Source organism: Cyclopterus lumpus, chromosome 15 (genome assembly GCF_009769545.1).
Source record: "Cyclopterus lumpus isolate fCycLum1 chromosome 15, fCycLum1.pri, whole genome shotgun sequence".
Classification (NCBI taxonomy): Eukaryota; Metazoa; Chordata; class Actinopteri; order Perciformes; family Cyclopteridae; genus Cyclopterus; species Cyclopterus lumpus.
In genome coordinates this window covers 21,807,768-21,819,700 of record NC_046980.1, presented here as the reverse complement: position 1 = coordinate 21,819,700, position 11,933 = coordinate 21,807,768, and the positions used below count along the sequence as shown (strand labels likewise).

General features: G+C 42.8%; 1 protein-coding gene across 1 annotated transcript; it reads left to right on the top strand.

The window, feature by feature from the left end:
• The first annotated feature begins 2,541 nt into the window (after positions 1–2,541).
• emx2 (empty spiracles homeobox 2) lies at positions 2,542–5,767 on the top strand. The gene is made up of 3 exons (XM_034552343.1): positions 2,542–2,932; positions 4,082–4,266; positions 5,558–5,767. The coding sequence occupies exons 1-3, from the start codon at positions 2,542–2,544 to the stop codon at positions 5,723–5,725; spliced, it is 744 nt and encodes a 247-aa protein (XP_034408234.1). The 3' UTR covers positions 5,726–5,767.
• Positions 5,768–11,933: the final 6,166 nt, after the last annotated feature.

Below are 11,933 nucleotides of genomic sequence, written 5' to 3'. Positions count from 1 at the left end.
TAACCTGAACTAGTGGCATTTACAATTTTGATGTGCATGCTTAAAATATTCCATTGATCTCGCCTCATATCCAGTGTGTGGTTCTATCTTGCTGCAATTAATGGTATCAAACCAGGTTGCATGTGTACAGATACAGCCTTTATTAATAAAGATGTTTGTTCACCACCTATTGTTGAGTTGGCCTCAAATGCTATATGAACATTGAAGATTGCACTTATTAGCTATAGTCTGGTATACAAATATAAACTGGTCAGGGTAAACAATGGGTTCAATAGCTTGACTTATTGTCAAGTATCTATAATAAGCCATATTGTTAGAATTATACTATACCGCTTAAAGAACAGTTACAGCATTACTTTCACAAAGTGCCTCGCCAGTGAAGCTCCATCTTGTTGGAGTTGCTGCACCTGAAGCTCCTCTTGTGGATGAGTTGGTATCACACTACCAACGCGTGGCCACTAGAGGTCGGTAAAGCTCCGTGGAGAGGACGCGTGAGAGCTGGAGGTGTTGGTTCATGTCCACGATCAGCAGTTAACTCGGCCTGAAACTCAGTGGTCAGTTATGAAAACCAGTAACATACTGGAGAGTTGTTAAAAAAAGAAAAGTCAACCTCGACGAACGGTCCCTTTAAATATATTGTCGGTCAGTAACAACGGATGACTTTAAACCTGGCCCGACATGTATAGCTGCGTTGCAGTAATAATGATTCTAATAATAATAATAGTAATACTGATAATAAAAATGTGCGTCGAGGGTAAGATATATATATGTATATGTATTAGGTGATAATACATAAAAGGCTGTATTAATCAACTGAAAAAAGCGGGTTCAAATAAAACATAAAACAGCAAAGCCCTGATGATTCGGGATAATAACAATAATCTAGAGTGACACAGTTTTACATGTCAGGCGTGTTATTTGTTGTGCAGCTGTTGGTGCAACCCATTTTAATCCAGTGTATTTTATTCCATATGCAGACCCTTGACCTACACACAAATAACCCTGAACCTGTCGATAGGCTTTGCATGGACCCTTGACGTAAGCTACGGTATAATAAAAAAATAGCCTAATAATATTGAAATTAAAATACAATTATTATTATTATTGTTAATAATAATAGTAAAAATAAGGATTTCACACAATATGATTACCATTCCCGACCCTCTCTATGTGGTCCCTTATACGGCGACTTTAATTTGTTTTAACGTCTGAAAAAGCATGCAAACAAAAGAAGAAGAAAAAAAGAAATATATATATTTTTTAATTGAAATAAAATATAGAACAGCACATTGCATTGTTCATTTTCCGGGATGCAGTCTCGTGACTGAATTCGCGTGCTATTAGTGCGCTATTTCTTTACGAAGGCCCCCGGTGCGCAGCACACACACGCACACACGCACACGCACACACACGCATGGGTGACAGCCTGCAGACGCAGGTAGCTACTCCAATAAACACCTGAGCGTGTTTGCATTGAATAGCACGGAGTGACACGCAGAGACTCATAAGTGGGGATGTGTTATTGAATGTTGGAGACCGTCGGTCCTCGTGCAGTGTCCCTGTCTTTTAAATAAAGAGCTATAACGCCTGTCCGTGTCTCCGGGGTCTCCCAGCAGAAATTAAGAGTCTTCCATTTGAAACGTATCCTAATGGAATCTGAAGCAAAATAAAAAAAATTAAAAAAAGAGAGCAGGGAGGAAACAGGAGCAGCTTCTCTCCACGAATCCAGTCAGAAAAGCAACGAACGGGACCAGAAATGGAGAAAAGAAGCGAAGGCCGACTGATGTCACTGATGCTGAATATATACCTCCGCGTGCACAGCGTCCACGATAGACTTTAATAGAGCCGATTTTTTGTGTTTGCACAACATTGTCGCGCATAATTAAAAAATAATCACTTGCTAACACTAACACTAAATGCACCCCCCCCCCCACAAAAAAAAGGTTTGGAAGCTGTTATTGGCCTAAAAATGCACACACATAAATAAGCAGGCTACCTTGAGCTTGGTTCAAATCGTGTGTGTGTTAAATGTCCTGGAGGTACATGTGCGCGCGGGAGTAAGCGTGTGTGCGCGCGTGTGTGTGCGTGTGTGTGTGTGTGGGGTGGGGGGTAACTCCTCTCTGGACGAATCCGTTCCGTGTTGCGCGTTCGAGTCCGCCTCTCCGCGCCCCTGCTTCCCATCGACGCACTTTTTAAGCGTTCTTCCCCTTCTCCACCTCAAGGCGAGCAGCAGCGGCAGCGGCCAATCACCATGCCATTACAGCCGTCAGAGGAACGCTGTTTATGGGACTGCAGCGCTAATTAGGCTCATGAACTAACAAATCTGCCTGCAAGAACCCGGCGAGGAAAGCGATCACATCCATGGATTAGTCGGGGAGCAGCCGAGCACTTTTTATTTTTTGGGGGGGCCTTTCCTGACCAACTTCTTTACTGCGCACAAACTTTCCTCCTTTTCTTGGGTGTGGAGTATTTTTTTTTTTGAAGCGAGAGCGCCCGCACGACAACTTTCAACCTGAACTGGGGAACCTGGACTATCAGACCATGTTTCAGCCGACACCCAAGAGGTGTTTCACGATAGAGTCTTTGGTGGCGAAGGATAATCATATACCGGTGTCCCGCACCGAGGAGCCCATCAGGCCGGCGGCTCTCAGCTATGCAAACTCCGGCCAGATGAACCCCTTCCTCAACGGCTTCCACTCCGGCGGCCGGGGCGTCTACTCTAACCCGGACTTGGTGTTCGCTGAGGCGGTCTCTCATCAGCAAAACTCCGCCGTCCCGGTGCATTCGGTGGCCCCGCCGCACGCGCTGGCCGCTCACCCGCTTTCATCCTCACACAGTCCGCACCCTCTTTTCGCCAGCCAGCAAAGGGACCCCTCCACGTTCTACCCCTGGTTATTACACAGATATCGGTACTTGGGTCACAGATTTCAAGGTAAGTTCTCTCGTTTGGCTCTTGTGCGCCGAGCGGCTGGACTGTTGTTGTTGTTGTTGTTGTTTAGTTTTTTTTTGTTTTTGTCTCTCTCTCTCTCTCCATCACTTCAGACAGCAGGATGTATAAGGAATTTCAAAATATATATATATATATATACGCAAAACTATAGCAGAGCCGTTTTAAAGTAAATCCTCTCGGGTTTATTTTTTAGGCCACAACAGACACTTATGTAATGGATTGTTTCGTTCAAAAATATATATTTCTCATTTGGAAGGAAGAAAAAATAAAAATAAAGAAAATAAATAAGATAATTGTTGACTCTGCTTCTCTGTCAGTCTGCTGCCCGTAATGTCTGTTGGACACCAAAGGACCACTCTAAATGTTGACATGTGTGCGCTGCTGGTCCGGCAGCTTAAATGCATATAAGACGCGTAAAAAACAAACTACTGCATCTCGCTGCCTATTTCACATTTTATCTGAAATGCACATTCTTGTTTTTAGTGGGAGGAAAAAAATAAATAAAAATAAATTGGGTGCTTATTATACAGTCTATAGCTAATTTTGTGTCAGATTACTGGAAATTCAAATTATATGAACAAAGCTGACTTGACCTGCGGGATGTTTGACTGAGATAATTCGTTTGCAATATTGTTATCTTGTATCGCTTTTTTATTTTTATTTATTATCGCAATTTCCCCCCGTGACAAATAAAGGTAAAAGTAATATCTTTTTTGGGAAGTAATTAAAAAAATAATGTCCCACGTTTTTTGGGGGGAGGGTTGCTGTTTATTTAAACGTCTTCGTGCTATTTCATTTTACCTTTTGTTTACAAAGGCCTGTTTTGGGGCTAATTTAATTAGCTCAGGATTACACCTAATGTGTGGTTCCCTCTGTCCTCCACGCGCTGGTCTCACAGCTGGAGAAAGTCTACAATAAGCACTTAAAATGCATCCGTGTTTGGTAAATTCCCAAATGATAGACTGGTGTATGCTTCTCCTCAGACATCATGCTGTATTTACAGGCTGCCCTCAGCCGACCATTGTTTCCTCTAGCTGCTCCAGGCCTGCTGCTTGTGATGTGAAATGTGAATATCTCATCGAATGAGAGAAACAAGCTCCTGACGGATCCCCGTTTTCTGCCCGTTCCCAGGTAATGAAACGAGCCCGGAGAGCTTCCTTTTGCACAACGCGCTGGCCAGAAAGCCCAAAAGAATCCGGACCGCTTTTTCCCCTTCGCAACTCCTGCGGCTCGAACACGCGTTCGAGAAAAACCATTACGTGGTGGGAGCAGAAAGAAAGCAGCTCGCCCACAGCCTTAGCCTCACAGAAACTCAGGTAAGAAACACCATTTCCTCCTCAACATGACACTCCACGTCCTGTCACGTTTCCTACCAATGCGGGCAATGCGCTCATTTTATTTTGAAACTCAGAAATGCTCCTTGTGAGTCATGCTCTGGCTATGAGAACAGACATGTGGTGCTTTTAATTGTTATTTAAAAACACACACACACACACACTGCTCACATTATGGGTGATGGAGTGGACTATATGTTATATATTTTTTTTCTTTAACGTCATTGAGCCTTTAAAAAAAAATAAAAAAAATAGCAGGCCTCTATAAATTGAATGTCTCGTATATGACAAAGAATAGACATGTCAATAACTTTCAATAATCAGCCACGGAATTGTTCTCCACATCAGGCTCCACACATGCACGTTGTCAATCGAAGACAGGGGCTTTCTGTTGGATCAGACCCACTGTCATTGTCTAGGCCTAACCTCATTTCAGGAGGGGTTGAATTACTTTGTTTTGGGGGGGGGGAGAATGGTTGCCTTTCAAAATGGAGGGCAAATTAACCAGTTAACCATTTTATGGGATAGGCGACACAAAGAGCGAGCCGGGTTCAGTGAATTGCCTCTGCCATATTTAAGATGCCGTTTGAGCCCATCAGCCGCTGCCTTTTGTCCGCGGTGTCTCCTTTGGACGGCGGGGCCTTTGGAGCTGAAGGGAGAGATGAACCGTCGCCTCCTTTAATTAGCCCACTGAAGCCGTATTAAATGCACCCGGTTGCCGTTTAAGAGCCACGAGTGACAAAGCAGGAGCAGAGCATTTATCGATTTTTAGAAGTTGTCCATTCCCAACGTGCCGTTCAACGTGCACCGAGTCCATTGAGAGGAGTGTGTGACAAAAAAACACATCCCGTTTTAACGTCTCGCGTGCTGACAGGAGGAATCACACTGACATCAGATGTTTGAGAGCTCAAATAGAAGAAAACAAATAATAATACTTTATTGAATTTTGTATTCATTATGTATTATTTGTAAGGGCGTTCGTGCGTTGAATGCATATTGGAATATGCCAAGTGTAATCGGAGGATTAAAATGCATGGGATTCATACTTTCATATAATTGATCTTTGTTTGTCCCGGAAGTTGTTTGCTCTCCTGATCACCGACTACAGGTCACAGTTCACCTTCTTTATTTCCACTGCTCCAAAAAGCAACGTGTCCCCTTTTACGCACTGTGCCAATCGCGGTTTATCTCGTGACACTGATCCACGGTTGTTGTTGTTGTTGTTGTTTTTTTTTAAAAAACCTTTCTCTTTTTTTCCTCTCCGCCCTTTCAGGTAAAAGTGTGGTTTCAGAACCGGAGGACGAAGTTCAAGCGACAGAAGTTGGAGGAGGAGGGCTCGGAGTCTCAGCAGAAGAAGAAAGGGTCGCATCACATAAACCGGTGGAGAATGGCGACAAAACAGGGGAGCCCGGAGGAAATCGATGTCACTTCGGACGATTAAAAAGAAGAAGAAAAGAAAGAAAGAAAGACTATAAGCGTCCGAGTGAAGGAGGACACGGATACCGGATGCCGTGTAGAGACAGTGAGGGGGGTAACAAGCCAATGTCACATTTCAGATCTCCGGAGATCGGCAGCTGAGGGTGAGAGAAACCCGACTGGTGGCACTGCTGTCACCGCGAGGGTCTGTCAACCCAACGGACCCAGGTGGAGTGTCTCAGTCCACGCACCTGAACCCTTTCACGCACCAACCACCACAATCTCGCATCTAACCACCGCCTCATTTTTTTCTCATCCAATTCATATTGGACGTTTGCACTTCGGAAGTTTTTTTTTTTAGTTTTTATTTAAGTTTTTTTTTTTTTTTTAAACAAAAACGTTTCCACTCAAGATACCAAAACACCAAACTGCTTTTGTAAAACTTGAATTGCATGGTATATATATATTTTTGCTTTCTTCTTCCTCCTGGTAGTTGTTTTTAATTTGACACGTTTTTCTCCAACCAAGAAAAGAAAAAAAAAATCATTTTTGTTTTGTTTTTAACTCTATTTTCAAACAGAGATGTCGTGCTTCTTCCTTTTTACAAAGTGTGCAGTCTTTAATTAATGATTCTCGTGTAAAAAGTGATTGTGAAAACATATGAAGTAGCGGTGCTGCGATATAGTGTTTTTCTTTTTTTTTCTTTTTTTTTTTTTGGAAAAAGAAAAAGGTACACAAATTGAATTTCAATTAAAAAAAAACAAAAAACCTTTCTAAAAAGTGAATCAGACTACAGATCTAGTACTTAAAGGGAAGGTATCAGGACATTCCTTTAACCTAAAGCTTTACAAACGTGTCGCTGTGGCCCCATGCAGCCTTCTGTCAGGATTGACCCTCCAGTGAAAGTTGCCACGAAGGACTAAATGCAACAAATGAGAAAAAAAAAAAAAAACTTCAAGCACTGAGCGTATTCCATGTACAGAAATGATAAACGTTAATGTTTCTGTTAAACCCTCTTTTACAGAATGTAAATACTTTTTGTGTTTGTGTTAAGTTTGCTACAATTTTAACACAAAGTATACTTCCAAGAAGTATGTAATTGTCAATATTTTGTCAATAAAGTTTTATCAATATGTTGCGCGCAGTAAAAGTAAAGACTTTTGATTACATAGAGCGGCTGAACGGAAACCTCGCCGACATGAGGCTCTTATGGGGCGATGATATTTATTCTTACTGTGCGCCATCACACAGAATCACGTGCGCGTGCACGGGGAGGTTGTGCCGATGTGGCTGTTCGGACTTTTTATTTCACAAAGAGAGGAAGGAAAACAAGAAGAAGAAAAAATGACCACGGCCCAGTAATTTTGTTGTCCTGAGCACGTGCACGTGTTTCTCGTGTCCGGCGCAGTCCCGCATTAGCGCCGTTCTGGAGGGGCTCGCAGCCGCTGCTGCGCTCCGGCTACAAAGAGGCCCTGCGAGCTTTTGTGAAAGTGCAAATCAGTTTGGGCAATTATCATGCGAGTAATATGAGGGGGGAAAGGGGATGCATTGCCCAGTGGTCCACTTTAATCTCTTAATCCACGGATCCAAGGGGCCTTGGTCGGACATAATTTAGTACAATCTGACTACCCCTCACGATGCGATAAGGGAAGGTTGCAATGTGGCGCAAAATGGGGATCTTTGTTTAAAATCTTGTCTTGTGGGCTCCATCGTGCTGCGAAGCTGCTGCTTTGGCTGCACGGGAACATTAGGACCTCTTCAGGAAGGAGCCCGTAGGCTACACGACAGAGATGTTATTTAAAGCAGGAAGCCCATTCTCTATTTACAAGACAGCAAAAACAATGCAGCCACTTACCAAAAAGAATCGGACAAATTTAAACTGGATTAGTGATTTTTTTTTTCTTCTTCTTCTTCTTTTCTTGTGAATATATAACAAGGCACAACCTCGATTTTTTTTTGTTTTTTCGGCTGCGATGTGTTTGTTTAATTGTTTAAAAAAACTAAAATGAGCTGTTTTTGTGGTTTGGGTTGGAGAGGGGGGGGGGGGGGTAGAGGGTAGGGAGGGGGCATATAGGGGAATTCTTAATCTTATAACTGCAATAAAAATCTTTAGAGAATACCATTAGCTTGAGAAAAAAAAAAACCTAAAAGCTTTATTACAAACCCAGCTTTGAAATAGGAGGGATTAGAGGACTGAAAGGGTCCCACAATAGTTAGAAGGAAAAGGTTTCATGCTAATGAGGTTAATGCCCTTGTGTATCTCCGGACTCCACAACTTCATTACTCCTATCTCGGGCAACACCGAGCGGCTCAGAGCTTCACAATCCACTCGAGCTTTTCCCTAGCCCGGCCTCTAAAGAAGGATTGTGATAGCAGTCCTGTTCAAACTAGATAATTATATCTTTCAAGTTGGAATTAAGATAAAGAAAGTGCAGTGGAGGCGGTGAGCCTTGATCCGCCGCAAACAAATTTGGCGCACTCTCCCCCCCTCTGTGCGCTTGTATGGACACACAGGAGACAGGCTTCTCATTAGAGCCTGGCCCAATTTGATTAATTTAAACGCGTTTGTTTTTAATCTGGAAATATCTACGTTTTTTTTTTTTAATTCTTTTTTCTTGTAGCGGCAGCTCCATTTATGTAAAAGACACTATTGTGTTTTTTTTTTTTTTTGTGGACACGATAAGGAGAATTTAGCAGGTTGAGCAACACAATTCAAAACCCCCAAATGTACCCAAATATTCTAAAACGCTAAATGATTCCTTTATTCTGAAGGCACCCTTCCAAATATTTAAATGAGCAAAATAAATTGAGTTGCAATAGGCATTTTTAGAAATTACTGTGAGGCTCGGTCCAAATAATCCCAAATATTCCAAAATGCAACAAAAAAAAAGAAGAAAAGATTTGCACATATGTTGCAAACCACAGAGTTAATATTTAGATGCATTTTTTCTGCGTAAAAAAAAAAAAAAAGCCCAGCGTCATTCTTTCCCGATCTCGGCTCTTATAAGAAGGATGATCAAGCACAATTGGAGACTATAAGGTCACATGAATATTATCGTTCAAACAGTGTGTGTGTGTGTGTGTGTGTGTATTATGTCGTGAAGTGGGGCCCTTGCACATCAGATCCCTCTCCCACACGCTCGCGCTGTGCGCTGAGGGCCAGCTGTGGGGACCTTTGGTGACCCGCTTATCTCAACTTAAGCTGCTCCGCTCCGTCCAGGGGCCGCAACTCTCCATAAATCATCACAGCTCCCGAACTGTTGGATTATTCCGGAAATATTCACAGCCGAGTCCGTTTTGGACGTTTTGGACCTATATAAGCTTGCGTGAAACATTTAGTGTGCGACGTGAAATGATTATCCGTCATTGAAAAGAGTAGTCGCTCCTATCAAGTGACCCCCCTGACCCAAAACCTCTAATCTGCAATTAGTAGGTATAATTACGTCCGCTGACACCACTAATGTGCACGAGGCAGAAGGAGGAAGTCGGAGGAAGTCGGGCTTCGTAGTGCTGGAAGTCAATAATCGATCGAGGTGAAATCTCTTGAATTTTGAGAAGTGGCTCCTGAGTTTGTCAACATGTTGCCTAACTCGTTTTTATTTCAAAGAGCATCTCATCAGGGTAAAAGAAAATGCTCGTGAGGGGGGGAGGGGGGCACCTGTAGGCCTGTCACAAAGACACGTCGGTCAAACTTGATCTGTCCCGTTTCTCAAATTGCCTCTGAAATGGATCCTTGAAAGAGAGAATGAAGCCCACACAATTTCCGTGGCCTTGACATAAGGTGCAGCCCGATAAATATACAAGACTAATGAGCAATTACTATACAATCAGCCCTCAAATGGCTTACATAATAATAAATTAAACATCGCAGCCTCGGATTGAGTTTCCTTCTTTCTTATTAATAATGAGGGAGGGGCGTTCGCAGCCACGATGTGCACTGATGATTATGTTTTCCAAACGCAGCAATTTCTCTCCAATTCGCAGCACGTATTGACTCGGGACTGGTTAACCAATTCACTGGCCGTACTGGCATCGACGCAACTGCGCAGACGCGAACAAATAATTAGAGTTAGACGTTCATATGTCATTGTTATGGATTCCCTATTATTTCCAATTTAGATTTTGAAGGAGATGATGCGTTTGAATGTACAAGTACAAACCCGGTGATCTTAAAAACGCAGCATTTATCCGCCGCTGCGTTCAATAACATACATCGTCGTCGTGAAAGCCTAAACTCTCAGCTTAATATGGTGAAACAATAGACTGTAGTTAATGTTGCGTCTGAAAGAAACTAACATGAAATGAAGGCAGTAATATGTAAATAATAAATGTCAAGTTACATTTGAATATTATTTATTTTGCTGCCCTGATTAGCTTTAAAAAAAATAAATAATAATAATTCATGAATGAATTTAGAGCAGGGTCACAGTGTGTAAACACACACACACACACACACACACACACACCAAATGATTGTTACTAGATGAACGAAGCCCATGAACCACATTACAAGCCCCTCTGACAGACCCACAGAGGCTTCGGTGCTCCATTGCCGTGAGGCCACCACACAGACAACATATGACCAAGAGACGTCACAGACAGGGCATAGAATGGCCATTTCACAATTAAATATTCACGTGAGCTGCAAAATCAGGAAGCACATTTTTTTTCCACCTGCACAGACGACTCTTTCTCCTTCGGTCCGGGCTTCTCCTCGGCCCCAGAAAGCCCTTCGCGGTCCGCAGGCGCCTCCAGCATTTGCTTGTCCTCGGCCTGCCACAGGCTTACAGCTCAGTTTGGGAAGCCTCCGAAAGTTAAGGCCTTCATTAGCAGTCCCCCCCCCCCCCCCCCCCCCCCCCCTCTTATTATCTCCAACTGACCGACACAGCAAACATGCATTTTCAATGCGTTCGCGTTCTTATGACCTGCTGCTAGCCCAAAGATTCCTACGGTTTATTTTCTTTAATGACAGGGGGAATTTGGGCTGTAATGTTGATGGCAGTTTCATTTGCATATAAGTGCTTCCCACACATGCACCAGCTCTGAAGAGAGCAATTGTTGACCCCCTCCCCACCCCACCTTTTCCTTCTCCTCTGAAGTTCCAAACATTTTATAGGTTGTATCTGCGACCAGCATTCCCCTCAGTGCACTAATGTGTAACATGTGGGGGACTGTACACCTGATAAAATACCTCAGGGGCCCTGCAGTTTGGAAAATCCTCAATTCGCTCCCTAAATAAAACAAACAATGGCCCCACTAAATATATCACATGTGCCTGCTGAGCTATTCTGTGTCTCTTGACCTGCGAGTCCCCTCCCACATCATCAGCACTGATACAGGTCTATCTGCTTGCTGCCGGTGCCGTGGCACAACCAGCAGGTACTTGTGAGAACTATACCACCGATGTGGGAAGGGCCCGTCTTGACCTGCCGTGGGCTAAACAGGTTGTGGGGTCACGGCCTGCTCTGGTGCGTCTGGCTCCGTTAAAGCCACGCGAAGGCGTCCATGTTCTGTGTCGGTCCGTGTCAGGATATGATCACATCCAATGACATTAGCTCACATCTAAAACTGGAGCCCGAGTCCACTTCTCTTCTGCTCTTTTCATCTCTTTAAATGTGGCTTCAATTAGAGCTGAAATGTAATATAGCTGCTATGTGTGCAGGTTATTGAACAGACAGGTGAAATTATGGGCACCTGTTCCCCTGTCCCTGCTTTGCACCCTCTGAGCTTCGCTGTGTCTCCCCTCTTGGTAGTAGGGAGGGAGAAAAGTCTACCCACCCACACCCCCCCAAAAAAAAATGAAATATCAAGTTTCTGTTGGCCGAGTCTGACTATGAGTTCCTAGTGCCTGGTAAGTGAGGCTGCAATAGTGGTGGACTTCTTGCTGCACATCCTTATTCTTTTTCAACACTAGAGTCATCTGAGCCTGTGACATATATTTAAATTGTAATTTTAGATCTTTTGAAATTTTCATCAAGGGCTTTTTATAGATTAGTGTTGACAAAGTGAAATATAAAACTAAAATAAACCCAGACATCAGTAACTACTACTTATTCTATAGCCATTAACGTTCTATTTATTTTGCTCTTGAGTGTGCTTGTGATAAGTTATATACATGGTTTTACATACATATTTTGGTATAAATCATTAAAGCAGCACTAATATATATATATATATTATATTATATATTTATATATATATATATATATATATATATATATATATAATATATT

Coding starts and splice junctions, on each gene's coding strand:
- emx2 (XM_034552343.1), top strand. CDS start 2,542: ATGTTTCAGCCGACACCCAAGAGGTGTTTCACGATAGAGTCTTTGGTG. Junction 2,933..4,081: donor CTTGGGTCACAGATTTCAAG/GTAAGTTCTCTC, acceptor GCCCGTTCCCAG/GTAATGAAACGAGCCCGGAG. Junction 4,267..5,557: donor TTAGCCTCACAGAAACTCAG/GTAAGAAACACC, acceptor CCGCCCTTTCAG/GTAAAAGTGTGGTTTCAGAA.